The sequence below is a fragment of the Notamacropus eugenii genome, chromosome 1 (genome assembly GCF_028372415.1).
Source record: "Notamacropus eugenii isolate mMacEug1 chromosome 1, mMacEug1.pri_v2, whole genome shotgun sequence".
Taxonomy (NCBI): domain Eukaryota; kingdom Metazoa; phylum Chordata; class Mammalia; order Diprotodontia; family Macropodidae; genus Notamacropus; species Notamacropus eugenii.
Window position 1 is genome coordinate 739,226,066 of NC_092872.1, and position 27,914 is coordinate 739,253,979.

General features: G+C 46.1%; 1 protein-coding gene across 1 annotated transcript in view; it reads right to left on the reverse strand.

Moving 5' to 3' along the window:
• SFXN5 (sideroflexin 5) overlaps positions 1–27,914 on the reverse strand; it is a 205,074-nt gene that overhangs the window by 75,909 nt on the left and 101,251 nt on the right. The window contains exons 9-10 of the mRNA XM_072627630.1: positions 26,725–26,790; positions 10,038–10,128 (exon numbers count right to left, since the gene is read on the reverse strand). Coding sequence (XP_072483731.1) covers positions 10,038–10,128; positions 26,725–26,790 — 157 coding nt within the window. The remainder of the gene's footprint in view (positions 1–10,037; positions 10,129–26,724; positions 26,791–27,914) is intronic.

The following is a 27,914-nucleotide window of genomic DNA, read 5'->3' on the forward strand; positions in this document are numbered from 1 at the left end:
TCTCACATCAAATCAAAGCTCAATGAGAAAAAGCAAGCCGGATGTTCAGTGTGGGGGCTCTTCAATCTTGGCAGAGTGCTTGGGGTCCTGGGCTGGGGCTTGGGAGTCTGGAGTCTTGTCCAGGTTCTGCCACCAGCTTCCTGCATGACCTTGGCTCAGTCATTCATTCTCTGGGAGACGCAGTTTCCATATCTTGGAAATAGAGATTATCCTCGCCTTTTCTAATGATAATGTTCATAACAACAATGACTTATGTGTATAGAGAACTAAAAGGATTCAGAGGCACTTGAAATATATTAAATATATGGTAAGTAGATTAAATTAAGCTGGTGTAGAAGACCTGGGTTGAAGACCCTGGATAGATTGGGCCACCTCCTGGCAACTCTCTAAGAGAGTTAAATAGAGTGGGGGCCGACCTGCATGATCTGGGGCAGTTGTCCACTAGGAGCTCCCCATAACACAGGTATATGTGTGTGCATATACACACATACATTTTTAGCCACACATGTACATGTGATATACACATACATGTGCATACCTGCAAATATACATGTGTTGCACATATTACATATACATGAACATGTGTGCATGTAGCATGTGTGTGTATCTATATCATATGTCTATGTCTCCCCTTTAAGATGTAAGCTCTTTGAAGGTAGATTTTGTTTGCCACTCATTTTTCAGTGCCTGACACATAGAAATGTCTAGTGACAGCACAGAGAGGTCACACAGCTCATGGACACACAGCTCAACTCAAACTCTGGCCACTTCACTACCAAGTGCAATGTTCTACCCACTGAGATGCACTCCTGCTTTACTATGGTGTGTTCTGGTGTGAAAATGATGTGGAATAACAAATGTGAAAGTCTCTTGAAAAAGTCATACAAAGAATGCCCAGCCTTCGGACCTATAACCCCCTGATGTTTCTTTGATTTCACAATATGCTTTCTTCACCTAAAAATTTTGTAATCACCTTTTTATAAATTTTTGACAATTTCTAGAGTTTCATAACTAAGGCATCATAAAACCAGGTTGTGAATTTGAGACTTAAAAAATTAATCTTCAACCAGGTTTTAACATCAAGTGACTCCCAAGCTTAGGATCTTTAAACAGGCATTCCAACAAAATACTCCTGCTCAGCAACCTTCCATGGCTCCCTACTGTCTGCAGAACAAAGGCCCTATTCCTCCAGCTGGTCTTCAAGGTCTTGTGTGATCTGGTCCCACTCTACTTATCTAAATTTATGCCCCTCTACACACCCCAGTGTGGACCCTCCATTCTGGTAGCCTAGGCTAGTTCCTGATACACTCTGATAGGCACTGAAATGCAATGGGGAAATGCATGATGGGAGTCAATAGGGTGCAGTAAATCAGCATGGTGTAACAGATAAAGTGTTGGGCATGGGTCTGGGAAGGCCTAGGTCCAAATCTTGGCTCTGACTCTTATTAATTGCATGTAGGTGGGCAAGTCATCAGACCTCTGTACCTCAGTTTCCTCATCTGTAAAATGAGGTTTGGCTCAATCGCCTCTACCATCCTTTCTGCTTCTAATGCTGTGATCCTTGGATCCACCAATGAGCCATCGAGGATAGTGGCCACCCTGGCCATACTTGTTCTATGGAAAATTATATTTGTTTTACCTGTTAAGAGTACAACTTTCATAATGCAGAGGGACACAGTAGGTCTGAGGATGGCATTATGGGAGAGGAGGGAGAATACTGGTTTGGGAAACAGGAAGATCAGACATTTACCAGATGGGTGACCCTGGGCAAGTCACTGAACCCTGTTTGCCCTGTAGAATGAGCTGGAGAAGGAAAACTCCACATGGCATCATGATGAGTGGAACACAACTGGAAACAACTGAACAAGAACAAAGCTTCCTTTGCCTGAACAACGAGGCAACTCTAAAAGTCCCTAGAAGGCCCAGCCTGGCGTAAGCAGCAAACTCGGTGGGGAACAGGGAGGGGCGCCTTGAACTGGAGAGAGCTAGATGATAGTGTTCAGGGGATGCATGAACCCTAGAGCCAAGCCATGGACCTGAGCCCTGGAGCGGTCATCCGTGCTAGCCCAGCACAGAGACAGTTTACTGCCTATGGAAAGGACCCAAATTTTGGCTGCTCTGACACCCTTCCATTTTTTTTCTTTTATACTCTTTCTCTGCTTTTCTCTCCCTCTCCCTTCTCTCTTCTCCTCTCTCCAACTCTGTCTCTCTCTCCCTCCCTTTTTTCTCTCTGTCTCCTTCCCTCCCTCTCTTTCTTTCTCCCCTTTCTTTTTCCTTATTCTTTCTTTCTCCACTTTTCTCTTTAAACTTTCCCCCTTCTTTCCCTTTCCTCTTCTCTCTATCCTTTTCTTTACCTGTCTTCTTCTCTCCCTTCTCTCTCCTTTCACTCTTTCCCCTTATCTCTTTCTTGCCTTCTCTCTCCTTTTCCTTTTCCCTCCCTCCATCCCCCTCTCTTTCACATGAATGTACACAGGTTCCCTAGAAGTTGTAGTCCCTGCAGAAGTTGTAGGCTGTACCTGGAATGTGGGGGGCACCTTTGTTTACCTCTGGCTCCCACAAACCTCTCATTGCTGACCCCACAGGAGGTTTCCATTTCCCAGCTGCCCCTTCCACTGTCCTATCTTGGGGACCTGGACCTTGGGAAATCTCCTGGCATTCCCCCACCTATTGGAAGGCCAATGAAACAATTTGGAGGGCACCTGGGGAGGACATGGGGCAGGGGTGGTGTTGGTGACACGGTTGTTTCCTTCATCTATTCCTACCATGTGCTACATGGAGAGACCCTGACCTTTCATGAGCCTGTTTGCCCAGGTCACCCAACCATTCATTTACCTCTTTGTCAACAACAAGGCTCTACAGACAATTAGGCATGACAGGCCATAAATAAGAAAGAATTGGAGAATTAATTAAGGCCTAAACAAATTAATTATGGGTCCCTAATCAGTTCTGTTGCCAGCAAATTCTCTCTTTCCCTCTCTCTCTCCCTCCCTCTCTCTCCTCTCTTTCTCTCTCTCTCTCTCTCTCTCTCTCTCTCTCTCCCTCTCCCCCCCCCCACACACGCACATACACCTCCTGTAAAAATAGAAACTTCCAATAACCAAGATTTTCCACTTGCATCAGTACCCTACCAGGCTCAAAATACTGCTCAGAAGTTGTTTATTATGAGATCTTGGGGGAGGAGGAGAAAGGGAAGGGTTAGAGGTGCAGCGCTAACAGCTGATGCACAGAGAGAGCACATCAGAGCACTTGAGAAACATTCTCTCATTTGGTCTTCACAGCATCCCTGCGAGGTAGGTGCTATTATTACCTCCATTTTATGAATGAGGAAACAGAGGCAGACAGGTTAAGTCACTTGCTCAGGGTCACGAGCTAGTCAGTGTCTGAACACTGGTCTTCCTGACTCCAGGTCCAGCTCTCTGTGTCCTGCTCTGTCCTCTATACCACCTAGCTACCTATAGTATACTACCAAAGCCTCTGAAATATATATTTTTTTAGTGAAGACATTGAGAAATATGGTACATACTGGAATTCCTCCCAGTTCCTGGCTTTCTCTGTAAAACTGTGAGGGGTTATCAGATATGGTGTAAAAATCTAGGGCTAAAAATCTCTTGACAGGTTGCAATGCAGAGCTGACACTAAGGAGATGACATTTATTGGGGAGAAATGTAAAGTTCTGCAGATAGGCTCAAAAACTCAATTACCCAAAAAAACATGACAGAGTGTGTTTAGAAAGCAGACAGCACAAAAGACCTCACGTTGCAGGGGCAGGGAAGCTCCTGATGAGTCACCAGTGGCATGTAGCAGCCAAAAATCTCATTCCCATCATACGCTGAATTAACACAAGTACTGAAGCAGCTGATAGTCTTACTGTAGTCTGCTCTGATCAAACTCCATCTGGAACATGTGGCTTCCCTCAAGTCCCAGGTAAAATCCTACCTTCTCCAGGAAGCCTTCGCAATCCCCCTAATTCCAGTGGCCCCCTCTGCTGATTATCTCCAGTATACCCTGGATAAAGCTTGTTTATGTGTAGTTACCTGAAGGTTGTCTTGAGAGCAAGGACTGTTTTGCCTTTCTTTGTATCCCCAGCCCTTAACACAGTATCTGGCACATAATTATATTGATTACATCACTGGTTGAAGAACTGGAACTATTTAGTCTTGAGAAAAGATTTGGGGGTGGGGGTAAGGGGAGGGAAGACAGAGGAAACCAATGTGGTACAGTACAGAAAGTACTAGATTGTGAGTCTGAAGGCCAAGATTCATATTCCACCTCGGACACTTACTAGTTGTTTGACCAGAGGCAAGTCACTCTGAACCTCAGTTTCCTCATCTGTAAAATGGGCGTCATCATCATCATCATATAATCCATATCAATCACAGCTTGTTGTTGTAAGGATCAAAGGAACACTACATGGAAAGGGCTTTACAAACCTTGAAGAGTGATACAAATATCCTTTATTATTAATTATTATAAGAAGACTTTTCTTCTTGACCCCAAAAGGACAGAGCTAGGATCAAGGCAGAGGGGCAGGGTTGAGCTACAGAAGCAGATTTTCCACCCAACAAGAGAAAAAGTTTTCCAACCACTAGAACTGACCCTAAATGGAATGAATCAGGGCCAGGTCACCAAGAGGCTAAACAGTCACTTAGTAGGGATGTTGTAGATGGGGTTTGGGGTTTAATTCAAGTCTGGATTTGTTAACCTTGCAGGTCTTGCCCAATTGTAAGGTTCCTTAAAAGCCTCCTTAACTTCATCTAAAAAGCAAAGAGAAAACAGTATAGTGGAGTGGAAAGGGGAATGGCCCTGGATTTGAGCAGCCCTAGCTGTGCCAGTCACTAACCTTGGGAAATCCTGGAATCTCACTCTCCATAACTGAAGAACTGGGGATGATAATCCCTGGCTTGGTTTAGCTGATGGGGATGTTAGGAGGACCTAACGAAATGTGAAGAATTAGCCTTCCGAACAAGGAAAAACATCTTGTATATCAATAAATTATTAATAACATTTCCCAAAAGAGTAAATTGTTATATACATTCAAAGAGTTTCTCCTAGTATGAGTATTTTATTTGGAAGGCTGATAAGAAAATAGATGTATCATCCTTCCTCTCAAGCAGAGGTGAGGGACTACCGGTAGGAATGGGTTTTGTGAAATGGTTTTACTTGGTTTTGTTGTTTCATTTCCAGTCATGTCTGACTCTTTGTGACCCCACTTGAGGTTTTCTTGGCAGAGATTTTGAAGTGTCTTGCCATTTCCTTCTTCAACTCATTTTACAGATGGGGAAACTGAAGCAAATAGGGTTGAGTGACTTGCCTGGGGTCTTCCAGCTAGGAAGTGTTTGAGCTAGCTTTGAACTTAGGTCCTCCTAACTCCAGAGTCATTGCTCTAGCCATTGTACCACCTAGTTGTCCATGTTTAACTATCTTTAATTATTATGGGTGGGGGTGGGAAAAGATGTGCGTATCAGGAAATGAAGAATAAATCACAAAGGTATCCATAATGCTTTAAAAGGATATTCATATCTGTGAACACATACACATCAGGCTGGAAATTCCCTGAGAGACTGACCATCACATTGTGTGCGATCATGACATTGGATATTCTCTGAGACTGAGTGTCATCTCCCCCATCAAACTAGGGGAGTCCCTAAAGAGGATCCTCTCTAGTGGAGAGATACCCTACAAAACTCTGTGAAAAGAGCATCAGAGAAATCTGGAATCTGAGGACCACAGTCCAAATCTCCTTGAACGAGTCATTTTATATTCTCTAAGCCTCAGTTTCCTCTGCTGCCAAATGGAGGGTTGGACTCAGTGCCCTCAAAGATCCTCCTAGCCCTAGATCTAAAATCTCTCAAATGCTAAGGCTCCACTCCTATAGAGCCTGGGGAGTTCCAACAGTAGAGGCCAGCCAGAGCATTCAAAGAGGCCAGTGATGCAAGCAGCTTGATCTGATGCTGCCCCTTCCCCCATGTGGGCTGGGAGATGGCCTCACACCATTAACTCCCCTCAGAGGGGCTGCCTGTTCTGTGATGAGACTGCTGGGGGTGGAAGGACACACAGTACTCTGAGCAACATTAGATTCATAGAGATGGGAGAGATCAGCTGGTCCAACCCACTCACCCAGTTCACTGGATGACTGGGCAAGAAGAATAATGACAATCTGACTTCCCTGCACATACCTGGGCTCCCCTATCAGGGTAGGGGGAGGGGAGCTCCAAGGACAGGAGCTGAGTCTTCCCTCATCACACCAGGGGCTCCCTAGGGACCCCAATTAGATCAGGGGCTGTTGTGTCACCCCGAATCAGACTGAAGACTCCCCACGCAGATCCTACATCTCCTCCATCAGACCAGGGGCTCCCTGAGGAAGGGACTGCATATCCCCAATCAATGACAGAATTCTTCCAAGGGCAAAACTCCTGTATTTGTATATTTTTGCGAAGCTTTCTCACTGGATCCTCACAAAATCCCCAGAAACAGGCAAGGTGGGTATTATCACTGCCATCTGACAGGTAAAGAAACTGAGATCCAGCGACATCTGACCTCTGAGACCTTTTTTGCTGCTCCCCTCTGTGTCCTAATGAAGACTTACCAATGACAGTCTGGGCTTGGACCTAAGTTTTCCATTAAAAAATGGAATAATCTAGGTGACAGATAGTTTAAACTCAAGAAGGAGATCTGAGAACATAAGAAAAGGCAGAATTAAATCAAGGCAGAAGTGGGAGGTAGGGCCATCTAGAATTCAATAGGAAACAGAGAGAGGAGTTGGCAGTGAGAAAGCCTAGGAGAAGAAGGAGTCACTTCAGTTGTTGGGAGTATAGGCCCTGGGGGCCAGGTCTAAAGCACTGGAGGTCAATTCCCCTCATTTATGGCTGAAGGAACTGAGTGAATGCTTAGTTATCTACAGAGTTCTGCACCTGGAATCAAATTTTTCCTCAGATACGTATTAGCTGAGTTACCCTGGACAAGTCACTTCACCTCTGCCTGCCTCGGTTTCATCATCTGTAAACTGGGGAAAACAATAGCACCTACCTCCCAGGGCTGTTGTGAGGATTGATCAGTCAGCAAGAATTTGTTAAATACTTAGTATGTATAAGGCACTATGCAAAGAGCCAGGGATACAAAGAAAGGCAAAAATATGGTCCCTGCCCACATTGTAATGGAAATCACATGCAACTCACTAGGTCCATGTAACAGATACAGACAGTTACAGTATAACATATAGATAGTAACAGTGTAACACATAGTTACAGCATAACAAACATAGTTACAAGATAATACATAGAGTTAGATGGAACATATGTATCTATAGTGGGTTATAAATAGTTACAATGTAACATATATAGTTTCAATGTAACATATATACAGAGGTTGAGCCTGCATCCCAAGCCAGATTGAAGCTCTGGCTCACTGGCATGGCCACAGCCAGTACAGGTCATCTCAGAGGAAAGTCACCAGCATATGGGGGAATTGGGAAAGACTTCTTACAGAATATAGGCTTTGAACTGAATCTGGAAGTGATCTAGGTAAGCTCAGAAGGAGGAAGAGCATTGTAGGCATAGGAGACAAGGAAAAGGTATGGAAGCCAGAGATGGCAAATCATGAATGGAGGAAAGTCAATGTCCCTGGATCACAGAGTCTATGCTGGAGAGTAGGGCAAAAAAACTGGAAAACTGGGAAGGCACCAGGTTATGAACAGATTTAAAACTGCGAAGGGACCAGGTTATGAACAGAATTTCCTATTTGACCCCCGAGGTAATAGGGAATTGGTGGACTTTATTAAGTGAGAGATGACTTGGCCAGATCTATACTTCAGGGAGACCACTTTGGCTTCTAAGTAGAGGATGGATTGGGGTCAAATGAGATAATATATGCAAAGTACTTTGCAAACCCTAACGACCTGTACAAATGCAAAGCCTCTTTATTATTCTCAAGGTCACACAGGTAGTGCTAGGAAAAGCCACACGTACAGGTACACAGGCTGTCCTTGTCATCTGATTAAGGACAAAGACTGCTTTTGCCTTTCCTAGTTACCTCCAGGGCTTAGCAAGGCATATGGTACATAGGCATAGAATAGGTGCTTAATAATTACTTGTTGACTGAGTGAATGATACTATCTCCTCCTCGGTAGGTTGGATGGTGACCACAGAAGTAGTCAGCACCAAAATCCAGAAGTCTCCTATTGCAACCCATCTGGTACAGTAGATAGAACAGTGGCCCTGGAGTCCAGGAGACAGAAGTTCAAATCCAGCCTCAGACACTCCATCAGCCGGGTAAAACTAGGTAAATCACTGAACTTCTGTTTGCCTCAGATTCTTTAACTGTAAAATTGGGTTAAAAGCAGCAACTACCTTTCTGGACTGTTGTGAGGATCAAATGAGATAATACTTGTAAAGCACCCGGCATACAGCAGGCTCTACATAAATGCTGATTCTCTTCCCTTCTCCTTTTTGTGCCATTTCATGGAGGGAGCCCAGGGAATTTCTGGTCCACCAGTCATCTGGATGGCACAGGCTGGGTTAACACATCTCACTTCTCCAATTTCAAGCCTGTTTCCAGAGTCAAGATTTGATCTCTGCCTCATTGTCACGGCCACAACCAGCCCAGGGCAGTTGTGGTCTGTCCCTCTTTGTGCCCGATGTGGCCCATAAATCCAAATGACTGGGAAAGCACAGAGTTAACTCAATTAGGCCCCTTAACGAAGCCAGCCATAAAGAGTAATTCCTTTCATGGCCCACCCCCAAAATAGCAGGAGACTTCATTAAACGTGTGGCGTTGCCACAGCAATTATCTGGGTCATCTGAGGATCGACCCTTGGAGTTCATTAGCCTATTGGCGAGTAGAGGGGAACAAAGACTCAGGCATGGAATCGTAATCATCCTGGCAAACCCCCATATTTGCCAGGGGCTGCCAACTTCTTTCAATATACTTTCATGCCTTCCTCTGGCTCCTCACAACATGCCTAAGGCAGAGGAGGAGACAGAAGGATGTAGGAGAAAAAATGTTGGATCAGAGGACCTGGTTCAAGACCTGAGACTGCCACTCACCACCTGCATGACTTTGGGTAATCCACTTGGGTCTTTGGGTCTCCTTTACAAAATGAGAGGGGCTGGATTAGATGGTCTCTGAAGTCCTTTCCAGAACTAAATCTATTTAACTCATGCTCCATATTTTATAGCTAATAAGAGGCCTGAGGTGCTAAGAGATCCAGAAACAGCATCCTAAATTTTCTGCCTCCTCGGTGTTTCCCTTGAACTGAACTGCCAAGGAGGAGTCATGTGATCTCTCCAAGGCATCCAAACCTGAGACCGCTCATCTGGTTCCCTTCCTATGTAGAGACGTAGGGCACCTCAGTAGGGCACACCCAACTTTACAGTCCAGAGACGTGGGTTTGAGTCCTGGCCCTGCCACTAACTAACTAAGAGTTCTTGGACAAATGATCCGTAGGCAGAGTGACATGATGAGATGCACCCAGGTCTTAGTTATTACACAGGGAGAGCTTGGGGTCAGCAAATAAATGGTTTGTAATAGGGATGGCAGAAAGGTAAAAATAGCCCTGGGACAGCCCTCTGCTTTTGATTCCACTAAAGAAGAGAAGAAATCAAGCTGGATTGGGGGATAGGGGAGGTAGAAAAGAGTTGAGACTAAGCATTTTACAGATATTATCTCATCTGATAATGAAACAAGTCTGCAAGGTAGGCACTATTATTATCCCCATTCTACAGATAAGGAAACAGTCTCAGAGAGGTTCAGCGACCCAAGGTCACATAGCTAGGAAATGCTGGAGACAGGATTCAAACCCAGGCCTCCTTGACTAGGTCCCATACTCTAGTCACAATGTCATGCTGTTTCTTCTTGGGGATAAGAGCTCAGGTCCATTAAAGGGTAGAATAGTTGGGGACCCTTTTGAGACTGGGGGTCCCTTTGGGACCCTCCCTCTTCACCCTGTGCAGCAGATTTTCTGGTGTCTCCAGGTATACTTGTCCCCTGGAACCCCAGGTTACACACACACACACACACACACACACACACAGCTCTCTTACCTACAGCTGGGAATGGCACGAACCTCTGGATGAGAAGGCGGGTGGCTGGGGTGAACTTGTTTGCTCTTTGAACCAGAGCGTTAAGGCCCACCTTGGAAAGAGGAGAGAGTGAAATCAGAGGAGAGAGCCGCCACAGCAGGACATCATGCACCCATTAGCCACTGGAGGAGGGGAGAGGAAGGTCCTGAGCAAAGAACAACTCCATATCTCCTGCCAGATCCCAAGCCCCCATCTGTGATTCAGCGCCCCTGTTCCCAAGGGTGGCCCTGCACACCCACCCGCTCCTGCTTGATGCTCCTGCCACCAAGGAAGAATGTGCCCCCTGAGAAGAGGCTCAGGGAAGCTGGGCATTTACCCAGAAATGCTTTTAATTCCTTCCTTTCTTCCACTGCTATCTACTAACTCAATGAATGTGCCCCCTCTGGGTCAGGACTGGCGCTAGGAAGTGATTCAGGAAAGGCACAAGGCCTGCTCTCAGGCAACTCACAGGTCAGCTGGAGGGATAAGACACTCCCAGACACAGTGGGGGTGGGGGGGAGATCAAATGTTCAAACCCCACCCCCATTTCATTTATTTTGCGTGTGCTTATTTGTGGGAAGGGAATGGACATTTATCAAGCACCTACTATGTTCCAGGCATGCCTGTGCTAAATGCTTTTTATAAATATTATCTAATTTACTTGTATATTCTATATTTGATATATTTGTATATGGAATCATTTATATTTAATATAAATATTATAAATAAATAAATATACAGGTGTATATATAGCCTCTTGATTGAATGTGGACTCATTAAGGGCAGGGTCTGTTTCATTTGTTTTCCTTTGTAACACCAGGGCCTAGCACAGTACTTGGCATACATGAGGCACTTAATAAATTGATTGAATGGCTGAGTGCATAATATAGACTATAGAGGAAGTGGAACTTCAGAAAAGAGATTAAGGTGAACCAGGAAGGCTCCATGGACAAGGTGGACTTAAATTAGGTGTTGAAGGATGGATGGTGACAATAAGAATGAGTCCAACCACCTCATTTTATAAATGAAGACACTGAGACCCAGAGAGCTGAAGTAATTTCAATTTGATTCAATAAATATTTATTAATGTGCCAGGCACTGTGCTAAGTGCTAGGGATGTAAAAAGAGGCAAAACACAGTCCCTGTCCTCAAGGCGGTTATAATTAAAGGGGGGAGACAACATGCAAGTAATCTATGCAAAGTAAGCTATATACAGGAGGAATAGGAATAATAAAGAGAGGGAAGGCACCAAGGTCTTCCAGCCAGAAAATGGCAGAGTCACAGTTTGAATATGATTTGAAATGCCCCACACTCACCAATGCCCACATTCTTTAAGGTTTACAAAGTCCTTGATATTCATTACCTCCTTTGAATCTCCCAAGATCCCTGTCAGGCAGGTTCTAAGATTATCCCCATTTCTTAGATGAAACAGCTAAGGCTCAGAGGGATTAAGTGATTTGCCCACAGTCACACAATGACAGAAACAGAACCTGAAACTAAATCTCTTGGACCTCTGTATGCTATATCACGAATTCTCATGGTAGGCAGAGCATGAAGAGATAATGTTCCAGGCAGAGAGAACAAAATAAGCAAAGTTATGGAGGTGGGACTGAATGGGGAGGCAGACAGGGGACAGAGAGGAGGAGTAGCCATGGCTGCTTTCCTATAGACTTCACAACCATCAGGCTAGAACCAGCCCAGCTATGGTCAGAGACTCATCATTATCAGGTGGGTGGTGGGACGATGCATTTTTGGCCACAAAGAGGATGTAATCTGCCTTGGTGGAGGGGATGGGACTCACTGGCAAGATCACAAGTCAAAGCAGAAAAGATTCTACAGCACTTGACACACACCTCATTTGACTCTCCCAACAACTGTAGGAAATAAACAATCCAAGTATCATTGTTCCTGTTTTATACCTGAGGAAATTGAAGTTTAATAAGTTGTGGTCACTTGGCAGGGACACAATGCTTGTGAGCACAAGAGTGAGAGTAACTTCTGGCCAGGTCTCCTGACTCCAAACCCAGCCCCCTGTCTATAAGCTGATGACAGCTGCCTGAGATCAGATAGGGCCAGACTTCGGAGGACAACTACACTCTATGGCCTTGGAGTTACTCAGTCTGGTGCCTCGCTGTCCCCAACCCCAAGAGTCTTGTCTCCTCAACTAGACTATTTATACCTTCTCCTCTTTCCTCCCCACCTGGCACTGAGCAGGGGGCTGGTCCAAAGAGGGGGGGCAGTCCACTAGAAGTTTGTCAAAAGAGAAGGAGAGTTGATCCCAGAGATGTGGGTAGGCTATTAGCTATAAAAGGCCCCTGTCCTTCGTCAAGACTTTGGGGGATTCCCAAAGGTATATCCAGGGCCCGCTCTTTCTGGACTCCAGCCCATCCTCCACACAGCTGCCAATGATTGCCTTAAAGTACAGGTCTGACCGGCACTCCCTGGATCAATAAATGGCAATGGCTCCCTATTACCTCTAGGTAACACCCTCAAAGCCTTTTATAAGTTCTCCCCTTTCTACCTTGCCATCTTCTCATACTTCATCCCCTTTATCTAGGCACTGTAGATGCCTAGATAGTGAAGCAAGCCCAGACCAGGAATGCTCTCCCCGCCCTCCTTCACCTTTTAGACTCCCCAACTCCCTTCAAAGCTCAGCTCAAGGGCACCTTTCTGGACAGCACCATTATTAGAGTCTTTCCCAATTCCCATATCAATTTACATTCACTTCATTATTGTTGTTTTACTAGTTAGCTCCCCAGGCTAACCCACCAGAGTATAAACTCTTGGGCTGCAGGGACCATTTCCTTTTGGTCTTTATATTCTCTGTGCCTAGCACTGGGCTACAAACCCCTTTTTGGGGGGGGGATGTCTAGATCTGTGTCTTCCTCAATCGAAGAAAGTCTCCTTCCCTGATCAGTATGTAAAAAGCCCCTCAAACTGATGTAGGTTCAAAATGTGGATGCAACTTGTTGCCTTAGCTACCTGGGACCTGAAGAGAATAAGTCACTGACTTACATCAAAAGTTCTGGACTGAGTGAACCACAGGGGTCCTGAGTTCAGATCCTGACTCTGCCACTTACTACACACATGGATGACCTTGGTCAAGTCATCTGACCTCTAGAGTCTCTCTATAAAATGAAAGGGTTGGGCTAGATGATCCTGAGAGTCTCTTTTAGTTATAAATCTCTGATCCTCTGAATGAATCAGTGTAAGGTTGACAATACCTATGTGGTATCTCTGATCCGAATTCTATGACCTTCCAGGAAGCTTTGACTAGTCCTAGACAGCTTTTCTTCCTCTCCTGAGCCCACCCTCCTCCTCCCCAACTCTAGGCTGCCTTAGATACTCAGTTCAAATCTCACCTTCTGCAAGTCTTTCCCCTTCTCCCCCTGCCCCATTGCTAGTACCTTCCATCTGAGATTACCTCTCAGTGTATATAAACATACACATACATACAAAAATATATATACATACGTACTTGGTACAGACAGGATTTTTCTGTAGAGATGAATATCTCTTCCATGTACCTAATTAGATAGATGGATGGATGGATGGATGGATGGATGGATGGATGGATGGATAGATACATAGATAGATAGACAGATATAGATAGATAGATAGATAGATAGATAGATAGATAGATAGATAGATAGATGGTAGATTTTGTATATATGAAGTGTCCTCATGTGATTAGAATATAAATTCCTTCAAGGCAGGGACTATTTAATTTCTGTCTTTGTACGTTCAGCACTTAGCATACAGTAAGCACTTAATTAGTGCTTCCTGATTATTTCCATAACCAACCTGATCCCCACCCCCACCCATTAAGGGAGAGAGCTCACCATCCTCACTCTGTTGACAGAGAAGTAGAAAAAAGGGGACTCTCAAGGGCATCCAGAACCAGGTGTCATGCTTGACATGGGAATGAGATCCCAGCATCCTGCCCTGTCCCTCTCCTCCCCTCCCCCTTCAGATGCCAGGGCTGCTTGGATGCCCCCGGCCTCCCCGCAGAGACGGTAAGCACGCGCTGCCACAACCACTCTGCAGATCGTGGAGATATATAGATATATATGGATGTGTGTGTCTATATTTTTACTCTTTATTTTAAGCCCCGCGTCGATGCACAGATCTCAATCCCCTCCCTTCCCCACTCGCTCCGGGCCAGAGTTGGAATGCAAAGCGAAGGAGGAGCATCTCTATTAAATTGAAAAGGTTAAACGGTTTCTTCTAGGCTGTTGCTGGGAACCCGCCCGCCATCCCCGCCGCGCATCCAACGCTGGGACTGATTCGCAGCGGCCGCCGCCTCCTCCTCGCTCCTCCAGCCCGGCCCGCACCCTGCTGTGCAGATGCAATTTAGCGTTGGGCTGGATTGAAAGCCAATCTCCCATTCTCCAGCGAAGCCCCGGGATCAATCAGCTAATGACTTCCCGTTTCTTCTACTCGGAGCTGAACTGGGTTCTGAGGCCCAAAGGGGGCAGCTGAAGGTGGGGCGGTGGAGGGCAAAGGCGCAGGGTGACTTCCATCTTAGCGATGTGGAATTGAGGAGTTTTAATGGCGAGTTTTAATGGCTCAGCGACGGAGGCCGAGGGACCTCCTTGGTAGCAATCTCTTCCCTGTGGACGGCTTAAGTAAGGCCAGGGCCTGTCTGCCAGTTTCCCGCCTGGCCTAGCAGTCACTGAGGATGGCGCTGGCAGTGGAGTCACAGGCCCCGGGTTCCAATCTTCCCGTGTGACCTTCAGCAAATCATTTCCTCTTTCTGGGTGGCTGGTTCCTTATCTGTAAAATGTAGAGATTGGACTGGCTGTTTGCGGTGGTAGATCTAGGCTCTTCTGAGGGTTGCTGGGCCTGAGAAGAGGCAGCACTGCCCATCAGCACCCACCGCACCTCCTTCCGGCTGGGAGGCAGGAGGCTCAGCTTCTCTTCTTGTCCTCAACTCATATGTAAAAGTGTTGGGAAATGCTGAAAAGCAAGCGTGGGGTGCCTATTATAGAAAGCTTTCCTGTGCCGATCAGAAGGAAGGTCAGGCAACTGCAGAACTCTGGGGTGTCAAGGGAGACCTAGAACTACAGCCCAGCAAAAGGGGCTGGGGGGCCCAGAAGCAGCAGCCTGGGCAGGGACACCCAGACTCATTTCAATTCAACCAGTTTTTCTAAGCACTTACCAGACCAGCCATCCAAACCTCTCCCCCTCCATCCTTACCACAGTTATACGCCACTACACACAGGGATGGAAAGGAGAGGAGAAGGGGACTGCTCAGAAAAAGATCACCATACTCCTCCTCCTGGAGTGATAAAGGCAGAGACATGAGGAAACATCAGTAAGACTTGGTTACTAACTGGTTGTGCTGGGGGAGAAGGAAGACAGAGAAAGGGGGGGAGGAGGGAGAAGGAGAGAGAGGGGAAGAAGAATGGGGAAAGAGAAGGGAAAAAGAAGAAAATAAAAGAGAATACACAGAAAAAGAGGAGGATAGAAGCAGAGGAGGGGAGAGATAGAGACAGAGAGATGGAGAATGGGAAGGCTGGGGCAGAGAACATCTAACTTCCTTTGGAATCTTCTGTCCCCATTTCTGCCCAGTTCCTGGCTCTCAGTGACATCTCACATGTCAGTCATTCTGGAAAACCCTACTCTGAGATGCTAAGACCCAGAATAGGCCCACAGGGCAGAAGGTGTCCCATCCCCACCCCCCACCTCCACCCCATCTATGTCCTGGCTTCCTTCAAGACTCAGCTCAGACCCCACCTTCTGAAGGAGACCTTTCTCATTCCACCCTGGCCCTCACTATGTCTTCACGCTGAATCTACCTTCCATCTGTACATCTCCTGGATGTACCTTGTTGTTTTGGGGGCAGCTAGGTGGTGCAGTGGTTAGAGCATCAGTACAGGAGTTAGGAGGACCTGAGTTCAAATCTCACCTCAGACACTTGACACTCATTAGCTGTGTGACCTTGGGCAAGTCACTTAACCCCAACTGCCTCATCCTGGGTCATCTCCAGTTATCCTCATGAATATCTGGTCACTGGATTCAGATGGCTCTGGAGGAGAAGTGAGGCTGGTGACCTGCACAGCCCTTCCTCACTCAAAACAAAGTCAAGTGCAAGTCATGTCATTATTTCTCTGATGGCATGGTCTTCTTTGGTAATGAAGGACAAACACACACACACACCTTGTTATTTGCGCCTTTTATCCCCCATAATACCATGAGCTCCTTGAGAGCAGGGACTGTTTGGGCCTCTCTTTGCATCATCCCCAGTGCTCAGCACAGTACCTTGCACACAGTTAGCCCTTAATAAATGGTTGTTGACTGACTGAGGTTATATAGATAACCTCAGAGGTCCTTCCAAAGAGGAGAGTCTGCAAGTCAGTGGAATCAAAGGAGGATAAAATTTGGAGTCAGAGTTGCCTCTGGCATGCATTTATTACCTGTGTTGAGAATCTCTCCCCACCCACCCAGAGTGATATCACCACTTTCATCCATTTTACCATTCCAGGTGATAAAAATCACATTATCCTGATCAGATACCTGTGTAATAAATGAGGCAAGTTCTTCACCACTCTGAGCCTCCTCTGCCCAAGCTATACATTGAAGGCATTGTTAAGACAGCCTTCAGGGGTCCTCTTCATCTGGAATTTGTTATCTGACAACCTGCTGATCCATTCCATCTAAATCAATGCAATCCCATCATCTCTGCCTGACCTCATGGACCAAGATGGGGTGAGAAATGGGGACAAAAGTGGCCCGGAGCCTGACAAATCTTCTTGGAGAGAATTTGCTGCCAGGAGGGAGCACAAATATGGATGGACTTTGAAAGAGTTAGCACCAGGGGAAGATATGGCTGACCTGCATTCCTCACCTGGCTCATAGAGCCTTGGATAGAGCCCAAAGACCATGGCGAAGGTGAGCTTGGGCTCCCCCTGCTGGCTGCTGAAGAGTAAGGGAAGCCCTAGAGGGAGCATGTATGTGTAGGGAAGCGGGGATGGTGAAGGGTGTCCCTCCCAATTTACAGGATCATGGAAGAAACATTAGTGCCTACTGAGTCGAAAACCCTTATGTTACAAATGAGGAAACTGAGGCCCTGGGGCTTGTCCAAGGTCATTAAATGGCAGGTGAAGATCTGAACCCAGGTCCTCTGACTTTAGGATTCATTCATATCTGTGCTTCCTGGGAGGAGCTGGGAGAGTAAATACTCTCCAAGAAAACTTGCCAAGCTCCTGACCACTTTAGCCCCCATTACTCACCCCCTTGAGATCTGACTCTCTCATTTAGCCAAGGTCAGCATGCCAATGCTTTTCTGCCACACCTAGTTAATAGACAAATCATATGCATCAGGTACTGCAAACCAGAATTTACAAGGCACTTTGCTCACAATGACCCTATGAGGTAGATGGAGTCAGTATAATCCCCATTTTAGAGATGAAAAAACTGAGAGTTGGAGAGATTAGGTGCCTTGCCCTAAATCACATCATTAGAGCAGGGATTAGAATCCAGGTTTCACACTGACTGGTTCCTTGGGAGAGAGGGGGGAGGTGAGGTAGCAGATTCCCATGAAGCACCTCTGGACCTCAAGTTCCTCATTTGGAAAAAGATGGGGATGACTTCTAAGGATCCTTTTAGCTCAGAGTCCTCAGAATGAAGGTCACCAGCACCTGTCTACACACACTGGCCACTGAGCTTTCTAAATCGAGGGTCACCCCCTTTCTTACCAGCTTAGTACTCCCCAGACACAAGTTGTAGTCTGGGATTGGATGGAGTGACGGCCTAGGAACGTGACCTGTAACTGGGAGGGACTTTATAAGCCATCTGTTCTAACCTCTTCATTTTCTAGATGAGGAAAATTTGACCCAAGTAGATTAAGTGACGTGGCCTAGGTCACACAGGCAGTAAGAGACACACACTGCATTTGAGCCCAAGCTAACTCCAGTGAGAAGCAAGGTTTCCATCCAAGCACCCTGCTTTCTTCTCTTCCTTTGCTAGGTCCTCTCCCCTAAGCCATGCACTGGCTCACTTCTCATACAGGAAACCAGCCACGATTAAGGGAGAAGAGCCTAGGCAGATGAGACACTACTAGGGGATCCCTCCTGCCACCTCCAAATGGATCATAGACAAGAGCCTGCTCTCAGCCTTCCCAGGAATTTCTCCCCCAGGTCTCTGTCATCCTGAGTTCCAGCATCCCATCACATGCCCTCCTGAGTGACCTTGAACAAGTCCCTTAACTTTAGAGCCCCACTTTCTTCATCTGTAAAAGGAGGACACAGGACAAGGAGGTCTCCTCTAGCTTTATACCTCAACAAAACCTCTCCTTCTCTAGATCTTGGCTCAGCTTTTGGGGATGGGGCTTTGGGGATAACATCAGTCTTCTGGGTCAACCAAATAAGCAATTCTTCTGGCTGCTGGCGCTGCCTTCCAGACACATGCAGGTGCAAAATGCGCTCAGCCCCTTCTTACGCTGTCCCTTCTGACTGAGTGTGGCCATGGGCGGCCCCCACTCCATCTCACACCCTGATGATGGGTTCTCACACCACATTCACAGGCTGTCAGCAAAAAGGCTCTGCACCGATCACAAACAATTATCAGGGCCAGGGAGCTGGGATTAGAAAAATCCACAGGGGCACCTTCACCTAGGCAGCAAAGGAAAGGGGGTGGGAGAGGAGAAGGAGAGAAGTGAGGCAGAAAGGGCTGGCAGGGAAGGGAGAGGCCAGGCCTTGTGATCAGTTACAGTAACAGGCAGTATTTTGGTAGAAAAGTGGATTCCTAACCCTTCTCCTTCTGGTCACTCTAGAATCTGGGGGTGAGGGAGGAAGAAGGTGATTTCTGTCCCAAACAGAATCTTCATAGACTTAAAGCCCAAAGGAGTGGCCTTGGGGATCATCTAGTCCATCTCCTTATGTCTGTTTTTACAGATGAGGAAACTGAGGCCCAGATGTTGAGTTACCTTACCTGAGATCACACTGGTAACCTTCCACATTAACTGGAAAAGCTGGTATTTGAATCTGAGTCATATGACTCTAGAAATGAAGATGGGGGGAGGGGTTGTCAGTGTTTGCTTCATTCTTTAGAACGTCCAAGGGTAGGGCTAACAGGTCATGGAGGTCAGCAGCTTGGTAGGGTTTCTGTCCAAAGGCAATTAGCCAGAGTCAGTACTGATAACAATCCCCAGATTAGTCTAACAATATTTCCCTTCCTATAGGGAAATGAGGCAGGCTGGGAGCAGGGAGAGCATCTTGAAGAACCTAGAGGCAAGAGAGACCTGAACTCGGGTTCAAATCTGGCTTCTGACACTTCGCAGCTGTGTCACCTTGCCCCTCTGAGTCACAGATTATTCAAAAGGGAAGCATAATACCTGCCCCACAGATTTGTGATGATCCCATGGGTTCATGTATACAAAGCCCTTTTTAAACTTGAATGAAAATGTTGGGGAGCCTCTACTGGGCTACACCATGCCATGGCCTCCATGAAGGATCAATTGGGGGGGGAGAGGAGAGGATAAGAAGAAAAAGTCTTTCTTGCAGCAGGAGACCTGGCTTCCAGTTTTGGCTGTTACTGACTAGTAGGGTGGCCGGGAACACTCCCCTGCCTCTGTTTCCTTACTAGTAAAATCATGTTTCTCAAGGGGCCACCTGGTTTAGGTCCTCATGGAGATGACAGCAACAGCCTTGTAACTCCCTAACTCCAACCTCTCCCCCTCCTAAATCCATCCTTAACAGGGCAAATAAATTAATATTTCTAAAACACAGATCAGCCCACTCACTCAAAAATCTTCAGTGGCTCCCAATTGCCTCTAAGACAAAATACAAACCTCTCTGCTAAGAATGTAAAGGACTTGGAGTCAGGTCCAGCTGCAGACATTTACTAGCTGTGTGATCCTGGGCAAGTCACTTGGCCTCCATCTGTCTGAGGACAATAACAGTACCTACCTCCCAGAGCTATTAGGAGAATCAAATGAGATATTTGTAAAGGGTTTAATAGACGTGCTTTAGCACAATGTAAATGGCAGCTGTTACTGTGGGAGGTGAAGCCGAACAGGCCACTTAGCCCTCTCAACCCTCCCTCCTTGTGATGAGCTCGGCTCCAGCCCTCCCCTGCCTCTTCTGAAGGCTAGGTCCCTGAGGAAGGGGCTGGAGCAGGGCTGAGGCCCAGGGTCCTTTGGGTCAGGGGCTTCCCAGCATGTTAGGGCATGCACTGACCAGGAGGCAGCTCTCCCTACCCCCACCTCCCCCACCGCTGGGGATGGTTGGGGCCCTCGGGGCTACAGCATTTGGTGGAGCCCATTAAAATGAAAAAGCCGAGCTGGCTGCTTCCTCTCCTTGCCAGCTCGGCGGGCCTTGTTTAAGGAAACCAGCTGGCATACATGGCGACCGACCCATCATGAACAGAGCTAGTGATCAGAAAATCAGCCCTAATAATTGGATTCTGGAGGATTCTGAGAAAGGAACAATTACGGCCATGGGCTGCCCCAGTGGGGCGCTTTCACAGCCTCCCAAATAAACCACCAAATCAAAGTTAACTAAACATGGCTCCACTTTGGCAAGGCCCCGCCATGGAAGGAGAGGAAGGGGGGCGTAACAAACAGGCTGCCGAGTCTGCCCAGGAATTCCTGGCCTCAGAAACCCGCCCCCCCCAGCTCACTGTGCTGGCCCTCCAGGGGATATAGCCAGCCAGGTGAGTGACAGCCCAGGCCTGGAGGACACTGAGGCAGCAGGGGCACGAGGACCTCCTGTTCCCTCCAGACCTCCGAGTCTCCAGGGGGACTTGGCGTGTGCTTGCTGCAAGAGGTAGGTGGGAGGAGAGGGACCCACAAGGAGGGGGCTGGGGCTGACAGAGACACAGAGACGGAAGCAGAGACAGAGAAGTAAAGATGGAGACAGAACGAAAGACACAGAGACACAAAAACAGAGACAGAGAAAGACAGACAGACAGATATCATAGCAGCGGACAGATGGGCCATGTTCAGGAAAAGGGCGGGGAGAGTGTTGGAGAAGAAAAACTGTGGATTTCTCAGGAAGGACCTGCCTGTACTAAAATAATTTCAAGCCAGTGCCCAGAGCCAGCATGTGCCTATTAATGCTACATATAGACAATAATTTAAGCTGGATGACTATCACAAGGTAGCCTGGGCCAGATATGTCCTTAAACACCAAGGCTGATTGAGTGGTGCTTAACTGGGACAAGGGAGGTAGCTCTACCATCCCTGTCCCCCTCCCCCAATCTGGAAATGGAGGGATGAGAGCATGGCATGCCCTGTACGGCCAGCCTGTGGTTAAATGGAGAAGTCAGAGCTTATCACTGGCAGCCCACTCACTATTCTCCAGCCTCTGCTGATCTCCTGTAACAGGTACGGAAAGGTACGGGTAACAGGTACGGAAACATGTTGTATGACTGGGTGAGTCAGTCACTCACTCTGGGTCTCATCTGTAAACTGAAAAGGGGAGAACTTTGAGATACTTAAGGTCTCTGATCAATGCCATGACCAATCAGGATTCCAGAGGACAAATGTTAGTTTCATGACACAGAATAAGACATACATTTTGGGAATTTCGTTGTTGTTTTCAGTAGTGTCTGGGTTTTCTTGGCAAAGACACTGGAGTGGTTGGCCATTTCTTTCTCCAGCTCATTTTATAGATGAGGAAACTTAGGCAAACAGGATTAAGTGACTTGCCAAGGGTCACACAGCTAGTAAGTGTCTGAGGCTGGATTAGACTCATGAAGATGAGTCTTCCTGGTTCTGAGCCCAGGGCTCTATCCACTGAGCCACCTACCTGCCCCAATCATGAAAATATGGTATCTGACACAACTCCTTCCTCTTGGCACAAGGATTAGAAGCTGATTGGATTGATTCGACTGTCCCTCCTGACATTACTCAGGGGAATAAACCAAGGAATCCCTCCTCTCCCCTTTCCCAGTCTCTCTCGCTCCCCTCCTTCCCTCCAAAGGCTATTTAGCAGTCATAGCCTAAGTCAAAGTTTTAGCCCTTGGTGAAAGAAGCCATCTACTCCAATTCCCCAGAACCACACTAGAACAAGGAGAATCAAATGTCAGAAAATAAATGGGGGGCAGGAAGAAGCACCCCAACACCAGAAATGATCATCAAGTTGGGTAGTGGCAGACCAAGAGATGCAGGGAGAAAGTCAGCAAAATACACCAACTCCAGAAAGCTTTCTGTGCCAAGGGTCTGAGCCACCAACACCTTCCTTCTCCAGGCTTTGCTACTGGCCAAAGGGTCCAGTGGACCAGAAGTCTAGTGCTGCCTTGTGGGACCACAAACTGTGCTCTTATACCATTATTGAATTTTCATGCATCTACAGTTTGTCTCCTCAATAATGTCAATCAATAAATCATTTATTAAGCACCTACCATATACCAGCCATTGTGATCTATACTGGGGATTTTTTAAAAAAGCAGAAAAATATGTACATGCACACATATATGTATGTATGTATAGTTCCTACCCTCAAAGAACTTATATTCTAATGGGAAATATAAATGACAGAACAGAATAAACACAGCCACCTATGGGCACCTTTAGGCAGGAATCCACTTCTTTGGAGGGTCTGGCACCATTAATCAATGTCGTATAAAACATATAACTGATATGTTTTCTCCCCTCCCTCCCACTAGAATATAAACTCCTAGAAGACAGGGATTGCCTTGTTTGCTTATATTTGTGTCCGCAGCACTTAACAGAGAGCCTGGCACAAAGTAAGGGCTTAATAAATGTTATCTTCTAATAAATGCTTTATTTAATAAATGTTCTATCTACCTAGGTGTGATACTCTCTCAGGGCAGGCTGAGCCTCTCCCAGTTTCCCTATAGTCACCCCAAGCAAAAAGCAGTAGATACTCAAAGTATACTTGTGGAATTGAATGGTGAAGTTAGATTGAGTGAGGAAAGCTTCCTCCTAAAATACAGTAAGCTGTGGGGTTTAAGAAAATAATTTAATGACATCTCCTTCCTTTCTTCCTTCTCTCTATCCATCCATCTATCCATCTGTCCTTCCTTTCTTCCTTCTCAATAATTTATTCTTGGTAATTGCTGTTGGCTAAGAGTCTAATAACCAAACCTTAAAGCCTGGCTTTTTGGCCTGTAAATCCATTTAAGAAGCATGAATACAGGAGGGTTCTGATTCCTGGGGCAGTTGGAGTGATGGGGAAGATACACAGAGGCCAAAGGGTTGTCACTGGGAGTAGGAAAAAAGCTGAACCCTTCCCCAGGCCTTGGTGCTTCCCTCTCTCCTCTGTCTTGCTAGGTCTCTCCATCCCAGGCTTCATCTGGGAGGGGCTCCTTTTAATTAATACCAGAACTGGGCCAACCACTGGGGCCAGTGACACTTGTTTTCAGGTCATCTCCTCCTAATAGGCTCACCCTGGGAGGGGATTTACAGCTAATTGACAGCAGAGATCAGTTAATGAGGCCGACAGGCCTGGGGTGCCAGGAACAAGGAAAACTAAACTAAAATAAAACTCCTTTATCCAGTGGTTTTGTGATTTACACAAAAAGAGAAAAGCAAGCTGGAGATAATCCGTGTCAGAAACTCTGCTCCCATCTGTCAAGGCTGGACCCTCTCCTTGAGCAGGAGGAGGCAGTGAAGAAGGGTTACTCTTATCAAGTGGAGATCACAGAATCAGAGAGCCAAGGGGGCCAGCAATCAAGGGGAGGCCACCAAATGCTCCCCATGAGGTGCAGCCTTGGGTCCTGGGGTCCCTGAGGAGAAGGGGGCAGAAAGGAAGACAAAATGGGGAAGAAAATGAAGAGAAAGAGAAGGAAAAGGAAGAGAAGGAAGTAGAGGAAAAGATGAAAGAGTGGGAAGGAGGAAGAAGAGGAGAAGGGGAAAGAGGAGGTGGTAGAGGGGGAGAGATATAAGAATAGATATAGAAACCAAAGGAGGGAAGAAGAAATGAGGAGCTAGAGATGGAAGAGAAAATGTAATGGGAAAGGAAGACAAAGAAGGGAAGAAGGAGGTGTGGGAGTGAGGCATACTTTCAAGGAGATTATTATAATGTTATTTGGGACTAAGAGAAATTTTCGTGACAGCAAAGGATCAGTGATATTTGCTGCCTTCAGCACTGAGTGCCCAGTTTGGTGTGACCTATCGGCACCTCCCAGGATTTCAAGTTGGGGCAAATCCATTATCACCATTCCTGGACTCTTGGCACATTCTGTCTCTCTAAGGTACCCTGGAACTACTTGTGGACAAACCCTTTCCCCTCTTGATTCAGCTGAGACAGGATTGAGGAGAAGGAGCCCAGAACAAGTATTTGTAAAGTAGATTGGCTTGGGCAGGGACTAGTGTCCTTGGTTGTCCCTAGGAGCTTTCTGTAGCATTACAGTCTCCTCTCAGAGCAAGCCCATCTAGTCTTCTTTCATTTTACAGATGAGAGCAACTGTCATCAAAGGGGGAAGGAATCAGAAAGTGAGCAAAAGGTAATATAATATAAGGAAAAAAGACTGACGCTACCAAAGATCTCAGGAGGAAGAAAACTCAGATAAAGATGTGGAGCATAAATAGATATGCCTACAGGGAAGAACAACATTAATAACAGAAAGGAATATGGCCTCTAGATCGGGTAAATGAGTCCAGGCATCTATGACTAAAGGTAAAAGGAAAATGAAACAATAAATGATGAAGCAGCTAGGTGGCACCAAAGTGCACAGAGGGGCAGGTCTTCTGTCAGAAAGACCTGGGATCAGACGTTCAGTGAGATCCTGGGCAAGTCACTCAACCTCTGCTTACCTCAGTTCCCTCATCTGTAAAATCAGAATAATAATAGCACCTACCTCCCGGAGTTGTTGTGAAGATCAAATGAGATAATAATTGTAAAGTGCTTAGCAAAGTGCCCAGCCCATAGTAAGCATTATGTGAATGTAAGTTATCATTATCATAATGATGATGAAGCCAAGGGCCATGACAACGTGTGTGTGTGTGTGTATGTGTGTGTGTATGTGTGTGTGTATGTGTGTGTATGTATGTGTGTGTGTGTATGTGTGTGTGTGTATGTATGTGTGTGTATGTGTGTGTGTGTGTGTGTGTTCCCAAGAGAGCATGGAACCCCAGAGGATGTTCCCAAATGGTTTAAAAAGAAATAAGAATTGTGAAAGCAGAATTTACGGCCTGCATAGCAGACATAATTGGCAGAATAGAAAAATATTAATCCATTGTGGCAAGAATCACCGAATAAAAGAGAGAGAGGACAAATACTTGGAAATGTGAATACAAATGTACAAGAGTGAAGGCTAATCGAAAAGAGGAGAAGCAAAAAAGCAATAACGTTCCCAGAAAACATGATCTCCAGACAAGCAAAAACTATTGATCTTGAAAACAGAATGCAGAGACAATTTAAGAATCATAGGTCTCCCAGAAGAACTCAGAAAGCTTAAGAAAAAAATCTGATAACAATAACTGATCACCAGAAGGCAGGAAACAATATAGCTTTCTAGAATATTGGAACACATTGGTCGTGTGACTCCGAGTAAACCTGATAAGCTCTAAACCTCAGTGTTTTCAGAGCCACTGGGGAAAGGATACTGTTAGACTTTTTTGGACCCGGCCAAAATGGGAATTTGTTTTGGTTGGCTATGCAGATCGCTACGAGGATTTTTTTTTTCCAGGGGGAGGGAGGGAAAAATACCAGATCGTTGTTTTTCAAAAAGAAGGCATTGTAAGTATTTTCAAAGGGCTAGATAAATATGAGTTGCTCCTGCTGCTGTTACTAATATCCCATTCTCTTTTTTGATGGGGCTCACATAGAAATGATCCTAGGACAAGCTGCTATCCCGCTATTATTCTTTTCCAATTATATCAGTATTATTCATATTGATAAATATTATGGATAACAATTATTGGTATGACTAATAATATGAATCACATGTAATAGTCATCATTGTTACATAGAATATGGAATATCTTGATGGAGGCAAGCATCGCCTTTCTTTCGTTCAGATGAACAGAGGATGAGAACGATGTGCTCAGGAAGGCAGGACACCTGAGCTCCCCTCCTGGCTTTGCCACCCACTCTCCTGGCCAATGACCCAAACCACTGAGCTAATCATTTCCACCCCTCCAGATGGTGTCATAATCTTCCATCCCAGCTCAACACTGACTCTTAAAGAAGGAAAAAAACAGGAAAGCTGTGAGACAATGGGATTTGGGGTATGTTAACCATTCTAAGCTGGCTCCCTCTTTGCCCTGATGAGGTTGGGTCACCCTGGAGGGCAAAAACAGATCTGATTTCCTCTCAATTTTTTGCAATCGGTCCTGCCTTATTCCCTAACTTATGAGTGGAGTTTTTCATCAATAGTCAAGAAATATGTTTGAAGAATCTATTATGTGCTAGGCAATAGGAATACAAACTTCTTCATGTGAAGATGCCCTCCCCTCCCCATGGTAAAGGAGGCACCTCCTCTCCTCCCTTGAGTCAACATCCTCCATCTGGTATACCTTGTAGCGTAGTTCCCCCAAACTCAACAGTGCCTTCCTCTTTCAGGAGCTGTATCAAAGTAGGAAAATCTCTCCTGAAAGTAGGTGAAAGCCCTTCTTCCCAGTACCCCTTCAGAAATGGACCTCAGGGCATTCCCAGAGCCTTAAGGGTAGAAGACATATACGTCCAAGAAGATCAAGATTAGGGAGACAGAAAGTAATTTCTACACAACAAACACATTGTAAACAAGTGTTACCCACTGCAATTGAGACAGCGCTTATGACGGCTCCCAAGTAGCCCTGGATGAACTTGGATGCAGGCAAAGGCTGAAAAAGAGACAGAGAATTTTCAGCTTGGCACCTGGAACCCCGGAGAGCAGATATGCCACCATCATCAAACAATCATAACTTTACATTTACATTTTACACTTGTCATACGTGACCTCACGTGAGGATGACAATAACCAGGTGAGGTGGACGCCACAGAGGGATTGATATTGTCCCCGTTTCTCAGATGAGAAAATGGAGGCTCAGAGAGGGTGACTTGCCCTGGGTTACTGGGCTGGCAAATGTCAGAGGCAAGGAGGCACACGTCTGTCTTGACTCCGAGCCAAGACACAAAGTCCAGGAGAATGGGAAAAGGCCAAAAGAAACCAAAATCTAAGTTCAGGCCACTCCCAGAGATGGAACTGTGGGGGACATAAAGTTCTAATAGAGTGGAAAAATGCTAGATTTGGAGTCCAAGGTCCTGGGTTCAAACTGCCCTTCAGTGGTGCTCTATCCACTAATATCTCCTTTCTCTTGTCAGTGTGATACATAACATGAGCTGTTCATATGAATAACAATAGCTGATATTTATCATAGTGTCACAGATTTAGAATTAGAAGCAACCTCAAAGGTCAACTGGTCTAATCCCTTCCATTTACAAAAGAGGAAACTGAGGCCCAGAGATATGACTTGACCAAGGTCACACCGATAGTTAAATGGAAGAGCTATGGTTCAAATCCAGTTGCACTGAGTTCAAATCCAGTGCCTCTTCCAGAAAGTAGGTAACAGAGCCTAGATATGAACCCTGGCTGTCTGACCCCAAATCTAATGCTCACAAGTTGCACCACAGGGGCAGCTAGGTGGGGCAGTGGATAGAGCACTGACCCTCAGAGTCAGGAGTTCAAATACAGCCTCAGGCACTTGACACCAGCTGTGTGACCTTGGGCAAGTCATTTAACCTCAACTGCCTCACCCCCCCTCCAAAAAAACAAACAGAAAAATCCCCCCAAAACCAAATAGCATCAGACCTCCAAAGATTCAACACTCTTCTTCACAATAAGGAAAATTCATTCCTACTAAGGAGTTAGGGATGTTGTATGTTACCCTCTCCCAGGAAGAAGTGGGCTAAAGAGAGTAAAGTGCAATCCAAAGGGATAAATCACTAATGGTGGAATCTTAGGCAT